This window comes from Solanum pennellii, chromosome 4 (genome assembly GCF_001406875.1).
Source record: "Solanum pennellii chromosome 4, SPENNV200".
Lineage (NCBI taxonomy): Eukaryota > Viridiplantae > Streptophyta > Magnoliopsida > Solanales > Solanaceae > Solanum > Solanum pennellii.
Window position 1 is genome coordinate 69693475 of NC_028640.1, and position 18219 is coordinate 69711693.

The window sequence follows — 18219 nt, forward strand, 5'->3', positions numbered from 1 at the left end:
CAAATGTTTTCACCGGTCCAGCAGTAGTCCTCTTTGACTTGTCCCCTCCAGGATACAACAGCCTTCACAAAGTATAACTCAACAACTCTGGACAAGAGTTGAGTCTAAAGCTCCACAAAAAAGAACACCTCCCTTCAACTAATAAGAACTCTCTTTTAGACTAACTCTTTCACTCTTTGTTTTCTCTTATGAATTGTGTGTCTCTAAAACCAAATGAAGACTACCACTATTTATACTACAAGAAGTCTTCCTAGCAATGAATAGGAAGATAATGGAGGTAGTAAATAGTGAAGATAATGGCCTTAGGAGTTACATAGGTTACAATGGGAGTTACATAGGTTACATAAGTTACAATGGGAGTTACATATGTTACATAGGTTACAAAGGGAGTAATGGAGGAATTAAGAATGAAATACATTGATGGATAACCAATGCTAATGGATGATGTAGAAGTCATCCATTCCAATGTTCATTCTTATAACTCCAAAATAAAGCAATTTATTATGTTAAATATTAATATTAAAATGCTAATAACCTAACAAAAATCAAAGACAGGAGCTGATAATGGCTCAACCAAGTTGCTCGTCCCCTCGTGCATATCAATATTCTGCAACTCTAATTGCCCTACATCCACTTGTAATCCCTCACTAAAACTTGTCGATGAGCTTTGGACTTTATTGCACCATTCTTTGAGTTGGATGTGATGAAATTCAGCTATATTTCTTTAGCAGTGGTGTCAGGGACAGCTTTCCCGCACCTGGTTCTTGCTGCCTCCCACCAATACAGATATTGGGTAACTCTATGCATCAAGTCTTCCATAGACTGGAAGAAATCACATACTAGTATTTTTTGACCTCCTCGTTCTCGTTCCACGACTAGTAGTCGCACCCTTGATGCTACAATTCAGATAGGTTTTTTATTCACTTAGTAATAGTTTTGTTAGCGTGATAGTTATATAGGAATATAGGATTATAATCCATAATTTGTCATGCAATAAATATTTAATAAGCAATCGTTATAGAGTCAATAATATGTACCGAGGGTTCTAGGATTTCTGAATTTTGATATTGCATTAATTGTTGTGTAGGGATTGCCTAGATTAAGTGTTTTGTTAGTACATATATAACTATCCCCTACTTTATCATAGATAAAATTATAGATAGATTTTCACATAACTCATGCATGTATTATCACATACGGGAGTTTAATATTGAAAACCATAACATTGCAATAGTTATACAGAGTTCTATATGATAATTTGAACTTTTTATTAATGTCTCAGTGGTTAAATTAGAATTGCAGCAGTTTATGTTGCTAAACAAATGTAAATTATTCATGTAGAATTTTATGTTGGTATCGTTTTCCGCTTATGCAGCCTACCAAACCATAAGTGTCTCTTTAACTCTCTGTGAACTAGGATAGAGTTTGGCCAATTTTGAAGATCTATGAATTAGGAAAACTTATCTCTTTTGAGACATATGGTAATATTGCATGAACGACATGGAGAAGATGAAATTTGGAAAAACATGATGTACTTTTGGGCAAAACATTTGGGATTGACACTAAACTCTAAAGATTGTACCATCAGTTTCTTGGCGATTTAAGTTTGGAGACAAATACAGATGATAGATCTTGAGTCTCTCGGAGGAAGTGGATTTGGCAGCAGGTGTAGGAGTTACCTGTATTTTGCACTTTGTTTTTTCCAACTGGTAAATTTTGGATAAGAGTTATTAGTTGAGGATTGAAACTTAAATTAACGGTGTGAAAAGAAGGCTCAATTGTTGTTCATTGATTGGTCGTTTGAATGGATAAGCTTATATTTTCAAGGTCTCATCTAGTTCTTTCTATCTTTTAAAGAGCTCTTCCTAAGGCAATTTCCATTTTTTTTTCTAGTGAGCTTTTTGTAATCATAGTCTTCACAATACTTAATTTTAACATGAGAACTGACACTGAGTATCTCTGGAAAGGAAGCAGAAACTGCCTAGTTGAGGAAGGTTAATGTGCTGAGTTTTGCAGTTTGGCATTTCAATGTCGAAAATTGGAATATCAAAATAGTCGTGCTCTTTCTGTCTATTTGATCGTTCTGTAAACATCAGTAGAAACATGATCTGCAGTTACCCAGTTATATCTTGAATTGTTTGCAAGAGGTTTTCTTGAAATGCAGTGTGAACTTTGAACCTTGTTGAATACTTCCCTGAAACTGTTGAAAGGATATCAAATTATGTTACTGCTGGTTCTCCTGAGCGCTTTCATTTGAAAACAAAAATTGGCAAACAGGGAGAGCTTATCGTAAGATAAATAAATTCTTCTATGAATCCTATCAGAGAAAAAATCTTTATATTAGTATCCATGTTAAGATAAATAAGGTCCACATTGGGAGGCCCTAACAATGAGAGCATGAAAGGAAACTGAAGGGAACTGCTCATGGTAAATGAGATTAAATTGCCCTTTCTATATAAGCAAGTTGTATTTCTCAGTCCAAGAAAGCTGAACTAGATGTGAAAATGTCATAAAATGACTTTACCAAGGCATTCTTGTCACTAAAATGACCATATTTCACATGGTTCTTCACAAAATAGGTTGTTATATGCATAGATGGATTCTAATAGTTTTTCGTCTTTGTTTATAGGACTCGTTGATCCAACCTATTACCAGGATATTGGTTGGTGTTGCAGTGATCACCATATTGATAGTAATGGTGATGAAAGAGTCTCCAGAATGGGCCAAAAAGTTGAACATCACTGGTGGTAATATCCCACCATGGGTCCTGGCTGCTGCGGTTATTCTGTTCACGCGCATAAGGAAGAGGACCAAGGATTTCTTTGGAAAACGCCCGTGATGAACTGCTGCTTAACCACAGGCAACTAAATTTTTTCGAAATTTTTGCATGCTTTGTTTGTGCTTTATACTATAGTTTTTGGATTCACATGTTATATTTAAGCTAATCTAATCTTATAATCCAGTCATGTGCATGCCTTTCTTCCTCTTTTTTTTTCTTGTTGGAGAATTTTTCGTGATCACCGTGATTTGTGTGGCAATGGCTGGATTCTAGATTGCTTTCTTGATGATGTTATACTATGAAACGTGCATTCTCCACCATGAGTGAGATGTATAAAAACAACACCTTGTCTCAAGCATCGGAAGTTTGAACAGTTGCATCTCTTTAGAAAAGATAAAAGTTGTAATGTTAGAAACTTTTTGTCTTCTTAAGGGTACGTTCTTTGGAGACAAACCAAACAAAAATGCTTTTACCATCTCTCTATTGAGATACAATAAATACCTAAGGTGATATTTATTTTAAGACGGAAAGAGTATATAATTCTTGAGAATAGCAAAATATGTAACTCAAGTAGAGGATATAAATCGTTTTTGTATTGAGCTGAGAGTCTATTAGAAACAATTGTTTATTTCATCTTGAGGCAAAAGTAAAGTTTGTGCAGACTATATCCTATCTAGGCTATTACTTCTTCCATATCAAAATAATTAAATTGTTTCTTGGTTTGAGAAGAAGGCTGTTACTGATATCCTATTTTTATCCCATTTTTTCCTTGTGGTAAGTTACACTAGCCATAAGAAGGTATCAGACTTGTAATTAGTGATTGAAGAAAGGGATCCAAGGCAAATATCATTGACAAAAGAAAACCAAGACTGTCCAAAACACCCAACTTCATTAAAAGTGTAAGACTTCTTATTTATACAACTTTTTCAAGAATTCTAATAATTAAGCAGTAATGCTTCTTAGACCATCAAAGTCAGCAGGCGAATATTGATAATCAAAATCAAAGACAGGAGCTGATAATGGCTCAACCAAGTTGCTCGTCCCCTCGTGCATATCAATATTCTGCAACTCTAGTTCCCCTGCATCCACTTGTAATCCCTCACATGAGCTTTGGTCTTGTTCACCAACAATATTCAATTTCCCTTTAGAGCTACTTTTCTTCTTCTTAATAGCACATAGAACAAAATCTCTGCAATCCTTGTCGAATTTGTCAAGTATATGCGGAGATAGGTCGTACTCCTTCATCAACCAGTGACCATGTTCCTGTTTATACCCTTTCGTCTTATAACACATGCTCTTCTTGGATCCAATCACTGCTCCATCGCTCTTTCTAATAGGTTTGCTTTTGTCTTCCTGTTTCCAACTGCCACCCTTAATTCCCACATTACGACTATACCTCGACTTGCTTTTCTTCTTGAGATTTGTAATGAAGAAGCGATACTGACTACAATCATTGTCATTACAACAGGATACTCCTTGATTGTAAATATCCCATGGTTCTTGTTCACCGTAAGTATCCACATGAAAAGTGATGAATCCAGAATCATCCATCAATTTTCCAGCAATGAATCTCAATAAGAAAGTAACAGCTTCTTCGTCAGTAGGACTGAATCGGAAACCTTCTTGCAAATTCTCCATTATACACTCTTTTTTTTCTTCTTCTTTTTTTCTCTTCGTACAAAACAAGAAAACAGAGTTTCCAATATATTCAGAGAGGCAAAGTTGTATGTAAAATTTTTATGGAAACTTTCTATACTTCTACACGTTTTTTATAACAAAAAAAAAATTGGAAACTTTTGTAGTACTTAGTATATTTTAAGGAAACTATTTATGGAAATTTTTATACAAAAAAAAAACAAAAATGAGGAAATAATTTACACGCTTTCTATAACCAAGCATATAGAAACTTAGGATTTGGAAAGTTATGAACTCCAGTTTTAACTTTATTTCTTTATAATATAAAAATAATATTTTAAGTATATGGTGTTTGTGACAAATATCATTTAGAAAATAAAACATAGTTAATCATAGATTCTTTCAAGATTCAAACTAAGCTATCCGTCATACTTTATTATTTCATATTTTGAGTAATAAAATTGTGGTACAAAAACGTATCAAATATAATTCACACCTCGTGACGATGATGTGTACGTAATCTAGACCTTAAAACTATGAAAGTAGATATGTTGTTTCCAATAAACTCCATGTCAAAATCAGTGAGTACAAGTCATAGTGACAAAACCATTTAGCATAATGGAGAAAAGAACAGTAGTAATAATAAATAATACAATAACTGAAGCAATGAAAACAACAAGTAATAGTAGAATCGAAGAACAAAAGAGTGGGTATAATATTGATATCGAAAACTAGACCACGATCAAGTCTTAATCCGCAACTTCTATATTCTCCTATCTGTGGTCATCTCGTCGGTAAGGTGCATGTCATGTCGAATCACCTCTCATCAATATTTTTTCGATCTACCTCTGCATCTTCTAAAACGCTTTACAACCAACTTTTATCACCTCATAACACTCCTCATTGGGTGAGCATCTAATCTCATCTTGTCCTCCACAGAGATTACTCCCACTTCGTCTCCAATATCTATGTTCCTAATTTTCTCTCGTAGTATGCCCACACATCTATCTCAACATCTCATCTATGTTACTTGCATCTCTTGGATGAATGTGCGAGTTCTTAAACGCCAAATACTCCACTCTATACAACACATCTAAGTTTTGCTGACATTTTTATCGTACAAAACGTTGGACAGTGAGCATTCATTTTATCTACTCTGTTCCCACACAAGGTACAATATCTTCGTCATTAATCCTTAAATACTCTGTTGTAGAGTTCTATTTTGTACATATTTTTCCTGATATATAAGCTACCATACGATCAATAATAACAAGGCTTTATTTTCCCATAAAATAATTATCACAGAAAAGATTTTGATTCTTTTACACTGAAATATGTGCATTAGAAGTTTATTATTTAACATATTTATTACAAAGATATAAATGATGAAAGAGTCCAATTATGAAATCAAAACCAAATCAACCACAAAGCTTCTTCCTCAATTGACCCTCTCCAATGCTCTCTGTTTGAGACGTTTCTTCATACCCTTTTTCTGTCCTAATAAGAAGAGTCATAAAAACAAAACATTGTAATGTGTACAGAATTGTTAAGAAACAATAAACTTAAAATTAGTAAAATTCCATGAACAAAAGAAGAAGGATTCAATCACTTGCACAAATGAAAGGAAATTCCAAATATGGTTCAACTTTGACTAGAACAAGGATATCTATCAAGGATGAATATTTGTTGTACTACAAATTGTTGTTGTTTCTGCGGAGCTAACAGGAAGTTATATCCTCTTCATTTGATCGTTCACAAGGACGAACAAACAAAATCTATGTCATAACGAGGAGAACACACTTAAACAGATGGGGCACAAACTTGCCTGTTGCGGCTGCTGAAAAGAACAAGGTAGACGGGATCTTGAGATGAAAGATTGAAAAGCTGAAGAGCTATATAGGCACATGTGCTGACGCTGAGGAAATAAACATAAAGCATGAATTAGATATAATTATGGTACAAAAACAAACAGTTGCAACATATCAGATATATGTAGCCGAAAAAGTGCCATCAGTTTTTGAGAGACCAGAAAATTAATAAATGAAACCATCCTTTAGTCATACAGTTGGAATATAAATTCATGTATAGGAAATACTAACTAGATTAAACTATGGTTATTCTTGATGGAATATTAATTCATGTTTAGGAGAACTCTAGAAACTTAAAGCTTGATGCTAAAAAGAGGGTAATAATGCACGCTAGTTGTTAATGCAGTTGTTGCCATAGGCAAAGGCTGGAATATTAATTGACTTCTTGGCAAACAAGCAAGATATGTTTAGTTATTTCGACAAATTCACGAAACCCCTTCTCATTCAGAATCATATAAAGGCATGCAAACACATATATGTGAACTCCTCCTCATTCCATTACATATGAATGAAGTTCATATTTAGCTTTCACCTACGTAGAGCAACAAATAAAACGATGTACCGATGGAGCTAACTTCAAACTGATACTCCCTCTGCTCATATGACACATTTTTCTTTGTAGTTTGTTCAAAAAGAATTGACATGTTTCCTTAATTGGCAAATATTTAATGACACTATCGACATTTTACGCATGTTGGATCCCATTTATTTGGCAAAAAGTCCAAAAGGTGTACACTTCTATTTAAAAATTTATTTCTTTTAGAGAGTAGTTTTGAAACATTGCAAAATATTTCCATATTTCTAAGACTCTGTGTCCAGTCAAACTATATCACGTAAAATGGGATGGAGGGAGTAAAATTAATGCATTATCCAACAACAAAAAAAAAGTACCTGCCAGAACAAATTATAAGTATTATCCATAAAGCTGCACTCAGCCAACTTGATTCCTTATATGCAACCCAAACCTGAAAAAACAGTGTAACTCATCTAAGATCAACAATCACGTGAAAAGTCCTAACTGATGATTTTGACACCTAATGCAGCAACTGGCCCTAGCCTTAGATAAAATACCTAATTAGTAGTCAACTATTACTGTATTACCAAAGTGTATGGTATGATGCTGCATGCCTTAGCCATAAATCGAATTTTACAAACTTTAGACTTCCTTATCAAGCTATGCACAGAAAAATCTTCAAAAACCAGAAAGATTAAGAGTAAAGGTAGCTAAACAGAGGGGAATCTTGGTAAGCTCAGTTGTTGACTACCTAAATTTTCACCTTCTTGTTGAGAGTTTGATTTCCCACTTCGTAATCCCCTCCCTTATTTCTCCTTCCCCTTCCCCAATATTTTTTTTAATTTTAAAAAGTCAGATAAACAGTGAAAAGCTTACCGAGAGAGTCACAACAGCGACATAAAAATCAATTACAGCTGCTGTCAGCCACCTGCACATATATTGACTTCTTAAATTGCATGTCAAAGAAAGACTTATACCAAGCAGAAGTTTAAAATCAGCTGATGTAAGAAGATGCATATGTAATACTTCAGCACAAACTCATGAAGTTTGTTTTCCAGAAGAAACTTCCAAACAAATTTGCAAATGATAGACCACAGCCCTTTGGACAAAGAAGAAGACAATGTCTAGGATTGCATTTCACCAACCAGAATAGCTATAGGAAATGCTGATAACTTTCCTGAATCTAGGCCCTAAGAATGTCCTGTACATAGTGAATTCATGTAGTGGAAGAAAGAGCCCATTTCAAATTTCATAAGTATTCTATTGGTTAGACTTTACAAACCAAAGAAGAGGATAATTAATAAAAAATTCTGATCGAAATTTAGCATCAGAGAAGCACGTCTCTTCCTATTATAGAGTTTGAAATACCATAGATAACATATTATCTGACAGTAGAATTATGTTACATAGGGAAAAGTTATAAAGCTCACGATAGATCAGTCTAGTCATACGTTTTAATATCTAAAGTTTACACGGTATACAGATATACTCTCATTAAGGAACTCATTCCGGGAAAGATATATACTTCCTTAAGTAAATAAAATGCTGATATGACATTGAATAAATGAAAAGAGAGTTTTCCTCCAGAATAGCACAAAAACTTCCAGTTAAGAGAGGTTTATGTCACTTCCCCATAAAGTGCAGCAATTTAGAAGAGATCTAAGTATAGTTCAAACAAGAAAACCAAAAAACTTTCAAGTACTAACAAAGTCCTCCATCAATGCTAATATCCTCTAAATTGGTAGCAGAGTCTCCATTTGACCAGAAAAAACAAGGTTGATGGTATCTGTTTAAAATAGGAATAAATTAACAAAGAAATAACTTACGGAGTAAAAACATCTCTGCGAAATGGATAAACACCAGTTACAATGGGGTACATCAATGTCCCTAGCATCAGACAGCCCAAAGCAGGAAATAGAATTCTTGCAGTTAAAAGAGAACATTTCCTCTGTTGTTCTCTTTCAGTCCTAAATCACAACATGTCATCAGATCATTATAAGTTAAGGTCATTTTCGCAAAGAAAACTAACAAGTATAGCTGTCAGTAATCTAACATTGATGAGGAAAACTTCAAACATCATCAACACTTACATATGTTATTTTTTAAAGGAACACTCTGTGTCAGTTACAGTTTTAGTATAATTAATTTCTGCAAAGAGTAGGTTATTAATACATTTCATATTTAAAGTATTCCTGGTAATTTCTCCTGCACATATGGAGGATGATTGACTAATCTGTTTTCTTCCTGTGATTGAAAACTTCATATTCCAAAATGGGGATGAGGCATTTGAACCCTAGTCTTGTCCAAGACAAATGCCAAAGTTTGATAAACCTAAGTGTGATATTTACCTTCTTTGACTTTACCTCTATAAGTATATGATCAATGAAGAGTAAAACAATGAACAATTAACAATGAACAAAAATATGCCAGACCCGGCACGATTAGCCTATACCCATCAATCAACCTAATTCTATAATCAATATCTTAAAGTTCAACCTAAAGATAAGTCTTACTTCCTCCAATTAGCACAATTTAATGAAAATTAAGTAATTCAATAAACCTAATATTTAATTACCTATTAAAAACTTAACTCGATAACATGATAATAATATTAATAACCTTAATTCCTATACCACTGGTGATGAAACCAGTGGTAAGCTCAACCAACTGTAATTCTATTCCTATATAAAAAACACAATTTAATGAGCACCTAAGCAGTAGTGGACATTTGAGAATAATAGCAGTAGTATTCATCTTTCCCCATACAAAATTTAAAATGTTTTGCTTTTCAATTTCATCAAAGGCACATGCTGAATTTTCTTTATATATAAATTGCTCTAATTGATTCTCTTTCAAGAGTTTGTGTGCAACTGGTATACAACAACAACCACCGCTTAATGACCATTACACACGAGCACCGTCAACCAACATATACCTGGGATACCATCATATTCTCTATGCAGTTACCTAAATGACATATGTTTAACTATTAAAGATATGGATTAATAACTTTCACTTTAAGTCTACATACTTTGTGAGGTATTGAGTTTTTGATCATATGCTTGTTGTTATCTTAAGTTGTTTCATGGCCATAGACGGTTAACAACAAAAGTATATATATATGCCACGTTATAGTCGATCAATAGTTTTGACAGGAGAGCCATCTTATTATGATTTTCAAGATACCTTTCTTAATTCCTTAAAATAATCTCACTGGAAACTTAACAAATTAATGGAGTTAATCTCGTCTCCAACCCAATGCTACTATCTAACCTCAATTTCAACCCAACCTTAATTACATAATCAATATAATCAAATTGGAACATAAATCAATAGCGAAATATATTTAACACTTAGAATATTACCTGATTCGCTAGTTCTCTTAGACACCGCAGGAAGATTTGCTAGGTTTATTTTTCTCTATCCTTTCTTTTCCAGATTATATCTTTTCCAAAATTCTTATATAACCAATTATAACTAAGACTGGTCAACGGAACGGGACGTACCGGTACCGCTCCGTTACCGTTCCGGTTCGTTCCGGNTTAAAACGGCTAGTTTTTTTGTTTTATAAATTAGAGTTGATTTCTAAAAATTTTATATACAAATTTTATAGTATAAATTTAAAAACTATTAATTTATACTTAAAAAATAAAAAAAATTATATTTTCGTAATTTCAAAAAATATCGTCCTGTTAATCCCGTCCCGTTCCATCCCGGTCCGTTCCGATTCATTCCGGTTCCATCCCGGTATATAGTGGAACGGGACGGAACCGATGAATCATCCCGGTAATTCCGGTCTGGTTCATCCCGGTACCGGTCAACATTCCGGTCAACGGATTCCGGTCCGGTCCGGTACCGGTTCATTCCGGTCCGCTGACCCGATTCCGGACCGTTGACCAGTCTTAATTATAGCCATGGTAAAAGTGACACATTACAAAATTTAAATGTTATTTTCTTTAACCACCAACTCTATAAATTATTAAACCAATCCCACTAATTACATAATTATAATTACGAATAGTCCAAAACACCCCTTTAAATCTATCGAAAAGTATTTTCTGACATAAAAAGTTTTAGTGCTCAAAACGATCGAAAATGATCGTTACATTCCTCAACAACAAATCCTATGCGGAGCAGGGCGGGATTGGATGAATTTTTTGCGGGTCAAGTTTCAATCTCATCCGCTCCATTATCAGCCTTAAATGTTCAAATTTAGTTTGCTACTAAAGAGTTGGTTGTTGTTAATGTTGTTCTCCATAAAAGTTTGTTTTTGATGATGTTAATTTATTGACCTTTGCAATGAATAAGATATGGAAAAGGAAAAATTACGCGGTTAAATAAATTTATACTATTTAATTAATTCATCATAGCTATAGTTTACTATAATTATCACTACGGCTAACATTATACATTAATTACGTGGATTGATTTCGAGTTTGTATAATCAGCCACGTTTATATATGTATAATTTTCGAGAATGTACAAATATATATGTATAATATACAAATATCTAACCGACATACATATACAATTCAGCTCTCTCCCACTCTCTGCCTTCTCGCTCGCCTCTCTCCTCCCTCTCCCAATCTCGCTCGTCTCTCTCCTCCTCCTTTCAATCTCGCTTGCCATATATACAAATGCATATGTATAATATTACCATTATCTAACCGATATATATACAGTTTACCTCTCTCACACTCTCCGCCCTATCTCGCTCGCCTCTCTCCTCCCTCTCCTGATCTCACTCGCCTCTCTCCTCACTCTCTCCCAAACTCGCTCGCCTCTCTCCTCCCTCTCCCAATCTCGCTCGCCTCTGTCCTCCCTCTCTCCCAATTTCGCTAGCCTCTCTGTTCCCTCTCATAATCTCGTTTGCCATATATACAAACACGTATGTATAATATACAATTATCTAATCGATATACATATACAATTCACCTCTCTCCCACTCTTTGCCCTCTCTCGCTCGTCTCTCTCCTCTCTCTCCCAGTCCCACGCACCCCTATTCCCTATAACATGTAGCTACAAGTTGTAATTATCAAACTATAGCTATGGAGAGTAATGAAGCTATTTTTGAGTGGTTATATGTAAAAGTTCCTTATTGGTCCGAGCATATGAAAAGAGGATTGCTTTATTGAAAAAATGTGAAAAGTTTGTGAGGATATAATTCTATCTAAGAGAGGATAAGAGATGAGATTAGGATAGCAAGTTAATAGATCAAAATTAGGATAAAATATTAGTAGATAATCAAGTGGTGACTGGTTTTCTTTACTAGTTGTATTATCTCTAAGATTTTATTACCTCTTGTTGTTGTTATTTTTCTATTATTGTATTTTTGCTATTGTTATTATTCCCATTTTATCTGTGTCTATAGTTGTTTGAAAATGACATTTCTACTTTCATAAAATAAAGGTAAAACGTGTACACATAAATCTACTCAAATCTTATTCATAAAATTATATAGAATATGTTATTGTTTTGTCCTAATGATAGCAATGAAATCATTTATGCGACTGCCCTATTTCATTTTACTTCACACACTATAAAGAGGCTGAGATCACTATTTATACCACTTGACAAAACAATTGATTATATTTAGATAGTATTGCTAAATTGAACCGACAATAGCTTTTATGTGAATTATTCACATACTAGGTGTTCATGTCTATATTGAGATACATATGTCCTCAAAAATCAAATCGACGATTATTTTTTTGTTTGATTTGGTTTTAGAAATTTAAAAAATCAACTAGATTCATTTGTTTTTTGTTTTAATCAATAACCTATTCAAACCGAACTGCGTTCATTCCTACTCATAATAACACATAGGGTATAATAGGAATCTTTTGGTTAGAGTTATAAATCAAATACAAGATTAAGTGGAAGCAATGAACCATACATAAACTCAATAAAAAATAATTTCTACATTGTTAATCCATGCATTATTAATGCATGTGTTACTAATCCATATATTAGCAATATTTGTACCAAACTATCCTAAGTCATCTAAACATAAGAAAATGGATTATACAAGGGAAAAATCGGATATAAAGTATTTTTTAGCAACTTTTTAATTTTAATTTTCTATATGATATGTTCAAGACCCCAATATTAAATGAAGTTTTAATATATTCTACATATCTTTATTTTAAGACAACAAAATTAAAAGTCTTCATTACTTAAATTTTATTAGATTCCGTATGAAGTTAAAATTAGATTTTAAAAAAAAATTAAAATGGAGGAGTTCTCTCGAGGGGACTAGAATTTTTATCAAATTGCTTAAAAGAGTTCCTTCATCAATCAAATTTACTATTTAAGTTTGCTAACATTATAACCAAAATAATCTATTTTTGTTTTCATTAATTTCTCATAACATTTATAAAATATACCTCTATTTTTTAAAATTTGTGGTGAACCAATTTTTTATAAAAGTACTTTGAAATTTTTTATATTATTGTTTTAGCTTTTGAATAACAACTTGTGCTACTAAACTTAATCATACTTCTTTTTAAAAAGTGTTGTCAAACACAACTCTCTAAAATATATCGGCTTTTAAATAATTTGGCAAAATACGCTAAAACATATTCCATAAATTATTTTAGCGTTTGATTATAATTATGAATTAGATTTATAAAATTATTTTAAAATATTTGTTTGACTATAAATGGCAAAATACGCTACAACGTATTTCCATATATTATTCTAGCATTTGATTATAATTATGAATTAGATTTTATAAAATTATTTTAAAATATTTGTTTGATTATAAATTTTGAATTAATTTTAAAAATTCCTCTATAATTTTTTAAAAAGTTTCAAAAAATTATTATATTTATACTTTCTATATCTCCTGTCTAAGCTTCTTATTTTGTAGTGCATATATTTTACAATTTCTTTTTAAGCATATAATATAATATATAAATGGGCAATTGGTAACTAATTATACGATACTCATTAATCAATCATTTCATTATATAATTAAAATATAAATGATTCTGTTACATCATTAATTACAACATCGAATGCATTCGCCTAAATCACAAATGCAGCAATCATTATCTTTGCACATTGATGCGTTAATGCAACCTGAAATACTCAAAAACAATATGTTACATACATAAAATAATAAATGTATTTTTTTAAAAAAACTAAAATTGTATATTAAAATGAGAAAAATTATTATATTTGAGATTACGACATCGAATATTAATTTTAAACATTCTGAATTTAAATCTAAGTTAAATAATATTTCTGAATTTATATCTATTCTTAAGTTAAGACATTATTTTATAGAATTAAATAGATTTTAACCAACGAAAAAAATAAGAACATGAAAAATATGAAATTTATTATACCTTTAACAAGAACGCGAGCATTACGACTCGCCTCAGATAGTTTTATTGACATTGATGGTGATGATGCTTCAGGTGCATATGATAGCTCTTGTGTTGCCTGAATTAATGGGGAAAAAAGAACAAACATGATAAAAATCATACATATCATAGATTTGCTTGATTTTGCCATCTCAAACAATTATTTATGATACTAATAATTAATTAGTTGAAGTACTTGTAGGTACTTGCTAATGATTCTTTTTTATAGTGAAAATAGAAGGGACTTTCAAGGAATTAAGTAGATACATTTAATAATTAGAATGCCTTAAAATAAATTTTGGCATATTTAACTAAAATTTCACTTTAAAAAATAAATTTTTCTTTCTACTTTGAAAAATAGACATTTTCTCCCCTATATGCCAATTAGTTTTTTAAAATGCACATTCAAATCTTTATTGTTTTTACTTCTTTAAAATTATGATAGGAGTATTTTTATTAATAAAAAAATGTATGCCATAAATTTTCCTATGTCATAAATATTATTTTCCAAGATGAAAAAAAAGAAGTGAAAAATAATTGTGACAAAATAAACAAATGACCCTCTAACCTATTATCAATATCCAGTTAGATACTTATATTTCATAAGGGCGTCTAGTTATCCCTCTGAATTACTTTAAAATGAAATAACCGATTCTTTATGAAAGTTCGATTGTCACGATTCAGATCGTCGTGATTGGTACCTACACTAACGTTCCGATGGAAGAACCATTACTACAACCCAAACCAACCAACTAAGCCAAAACTAAAGCATTTAAATTACAGAAGTAAGTTAAATACTAAAGAAAGAGCTAGAGTTCCTATAAACTCCAACAAAAATCTTACAATAAAACTGCATTGCAGAAGTAATGTCTAGAACTTGAAAGCCAATGTACCAAAACATCTAAACAATGGACCAAAGTCTAAAAGGAAAATGGGTACAACCCAACTAATATAAAAAGCATCTAAGAACTAGTCTATGTCCGAAAATGTGGACAGAGACTTAAAAGAGAATCCAAGGCAGCCCGGAAGAACTAGCTCACCCGTGAACTCGAAATGATCACTGATCTGCTAAGGGGGTCTGTCAATAGCCGCCTAAAGATGCCCTGTACTCAACAAAAATAAGACCAAGTGCAGTATCAGTACACAACTATGGTGTACTGGTAGGATCACACAACATAATATAATTGCATGCATATACCAAACATATACAATATTATCAATATTTATGAACAAAGTACATTTTCACAATTCTCAAATATTGCAATTATGTCAAGTAGTTGGTCTTCTCATGGAATTCAAACCCAAACTGTTAGCATACTGGAACGTGGTATCCGATTCAATAGTTATGCCAGATTGTGACTACCGATCCTAGTTAGTTATGCCGAAACGTGACAACCGATCCCAATTAGTTATGCTGGAATGTGGCAACCGATCCCAATTAGTTATGTCAGCACGTGACAACCGATCTCAATTAGTTATGCCGGAATGTGACAACTGATTCAATTAGTTATGTCGGAACATGACAACCGATCCCTTCAACACACCACAATCACAATCACAAGTATATTATCAAGATCATACAATCAAGAATTTGATTCATGACATATAGTCATTCGTCTATTTCATATACAACAAGTGTGATGAATAATACAACATTTACATGCATACATATATCATAATGAAGCAAGAACAAACATACATCACACAATCGTAGAATCACAACCATCACCTACCTCTAAACAAGCTTGAAACCCTAAGAATCTTGATCATTCCCTTTTTGGATTATTCGTTCCGCTTGTTCTTGATCTATAAACAATCAATATAATATGAGAATCAATAAACAATCACTAATTACTCGGATTGCTGACAATTCTAACAACCGTAAATCATATCCATGATCTCAAGTATCCAAACTAAGGCTTTTTTCCACCATGTTTCCAATTCAAAACTCTTCCCCGTTGATAATAACCCAAGAAAATAGAAACTACGGATCGAAAAACGGATTTGGGAGGTGAAAAACTTACTTTTAGCCTCAATAATGGTGGAAAGACAGTCAAGAAGTCGTATGTGGTCGTTCCTTAGCTCTCCAAGTCAAAAAGTGCAGAATAAAGACATTTAGGGGTTCATTTACAACTTTAAGTCGCGTCTGGCCCGCCACAGCGACACCCACCCCGCTATAGCGGCCCCGCAGAGCGACCAAATCCAATTTCAGGGTGGTTTGCACGAAATAGTGAGCTATTTAATTAATTCCAAGACCCCCATTTCACAACACACCTCTAACCAACAACACTAAAAAAATATCGTTCACGCTAAGATCGATTTTGGGAGGTCTACTCACCCAAATTCAATTTCGTAAAGCCGGAAGGATTCCTTAACGAGTTATCTATTCCCTCATGTAATCAAAATCATTATTAAATCACCCGATTGTTACCAAATTTTCCTACACCTTAATGACTCTGATTTCTTCTAAATCTGGATTAGATGAAAATTTTTCAAATTATGAAGAAAAAAAATTTCAATCCAAAAGTTTTCCTTGTTGAGTTTTCTATAACGACAGAACCTGATCGTTACATATGGAATACACACACAAATGACCATATATTCATTTTTAAAAAATTTCTTGTTCTTCCTTTATTTTCTTCGTTGATTCCCGTGCCAACATTTATTTAGAGCTTATTTATTTGTTTTAAAAAAAATTGATCTCTTTGAAATTTATAAAGTACCACTAGTTAATCGATCTTTTATCGAACAATAAATGACAAAAATTGCATATTGTAGACACTTTCAGGGCTGAAAATTCCATTTTATTTCTTACTCTGGATGTTCGGTTTCTTTTAAGCCTTAAAAAATAGGGTAATGTAGTTTTAAAAAATGGATATATATAAGTATTATAATTATTTATGTATTAGTCGTAAATTTTAATTAAGTTTACTATTTTCTCAAGCTCAACACATAAATTTTAGCCCAACTGCTACAATTCTAGGTCCAAGTCCATCAAAATCATTTATTTTAGTCTTTACATACCCTAGCTTACATAAGATAGTCACATTTTCTCTTAAGTGAATCACTTTGTTCGTGTAATAATAACACTAGTATTGCTTAATTGAACCGACAATAGCTTTCATGTGAATTATTCACGTACTAGGTGTTCATGTCTATCGAGATACATGTGTTCTCAAAAATTTTATTAATTTCAAACCGACACTAGCCAAATCGACGATTATTTTTTTGTTTTGATTTGGTTTTAAAATTTTAAAAAATCAACTAGATTCATTTGTTTTTTATTTTAATCAATAACCTATCCAAATCAAACCACGTGCATCCCTAGTTACAGTTACAATTGTAGCTATACTTCTGTGCTCAGCTTCTGCTGAACTTGTAGGCACAATAGATTGTTTCTTAGACTTCCAAGTGACCACTGAGTTGCCAAACTTGATAAAATAGCCTGTTACTGACTTTCTTGTATCACAGAATATATGCTGTAAGCTGATTGTCTTGACTGCTAAATAACTGTATCCCTTGACCAGGCTGACCTTTTATGTATCTAACAATTCTTAGAGCTGCTTCCATATGACCTTTTTTTAGGTGGTGGTTGAAACTGACACAATGTTTGTACTCCAAATGCAATGTCAGACCTTGTCGTTGTAAGATATAGTAGCTTTCATATCAATGTCTGATAGCTTTGTCATCTTCTGAATTGACATAATCATCATTATGCTTTGAAGTTAGCTTGTTGTTGTCAATAGGAGTTACTCACTATAACAAAAACAACTTTTAGCGACAATAAATATAAAGAGTGTTAATGTCTTTTACCGGCATTAGTTAAATGTCATTAGAATCAATGTCGCTAAAGGTTTTAGGGACATATATGAAGAGTGTTAATTGCCGCTAAAAAAATATATATTTAGCGGCAATTGACTTGATTGCCGCTAATGATCATTTTTGATGTAGTAATTGCACAGATTTTGCATTTCCCAATCCAGTTTCAGAAATAAGTTCTAATGCATATTTTCTCTGATGCATTAGTATGCCTTTACTTGACCTGGCAAACTC

The 18219-nt window shown here is 32.6% G+C and overlaps 2 protein-coding genes across 3 annotated transcripts; both read right to left on the bottom strand.

Moving 5' to 3' along the window:
• Positions 1–3721: 3721 nt before the first annotated feature.
• LOC107016995 (NAC domain-containing protein 91-like) lies at positions 3722–4417 on the bottom strand. Its single transcript, XM_015217288.1, has one exon. It carries the CDS (start codon positions 4415–4417, stop codon positions 3722–3724), a length of 696 nt encoding a protein of 231 aa, XP_015072774.1.
• A 1261-nt stretch (positions 4418–5678) lies between these two features.
• On the bottom strand, positions 5679–10328 carry LOC107018405. Of its 2 annotated transcripts, none has more exons than XM_027916675.1 (6): positions 10162–10328; positions 8623–8763; positions 7673–7724; positions 7174–7247; positions 6240–6329; positions 5679–5906 (listed from the first exon to the last, which is right to left on the bottom strand). In XM_027916675.1, the coding sequence occupies exons 2-6, from the start codon at positions 8688–8690 to the stop codon at positions 5894–5896; spliced, it is 297 nt and encodes a 98-aa protein (XP_027772476.1). In that variant the 5' UTR covers positions 8691–8763; positions 10162–10328; the 3' UTR covers positions 5679–5893. The 2 variants fall into 2 exon arrangements, with proteins under 2 accessions (XP_027772476.1, XP_015074362.1); XM_015218876.2 differs by having other exon boundaries at positions 5679–5911; positions 10162–10327.
• Between the last annotated feature and the right edge of the window lie 7891 nt (positions 10329–18219).

What these genes read in the sequence shown, in the direction of transcription:
- LOC107016995 (XM_015217288.1), bottom strand. Translation starts at nt 4,417, where the DNA reads ATGGAGAATTTGCAAGAAGGTTTCCGATTCAGTCCTACTGACGAAGAA.
- LOC107018405 (XM_015218876.2), bottom strand. Translation starts at nt 8,690, where the DNA reads ATGCTAGGGACATTGATGTACCCCATTGTAACTGGTGTTTATCCATTT. An exon ending in TCGCTGTTGTGACTCTCTCG is followed by an intron (nt 7,248 to 7,672) that starts GTAAGCTTTTCA and finishes CTGTTTTTTCAG; the next exon opens with GTTTGGGTTGCATATAAGGA. An exon ending in CTTATAATTTGTTCTGGCAG is followed by an intron (nt 6,330 to 7,173) that starts GTACTTTTTTTT and finishes TTATTTCCTCAG; the next exon opens with CGTCAGCACATGTGCCTATA.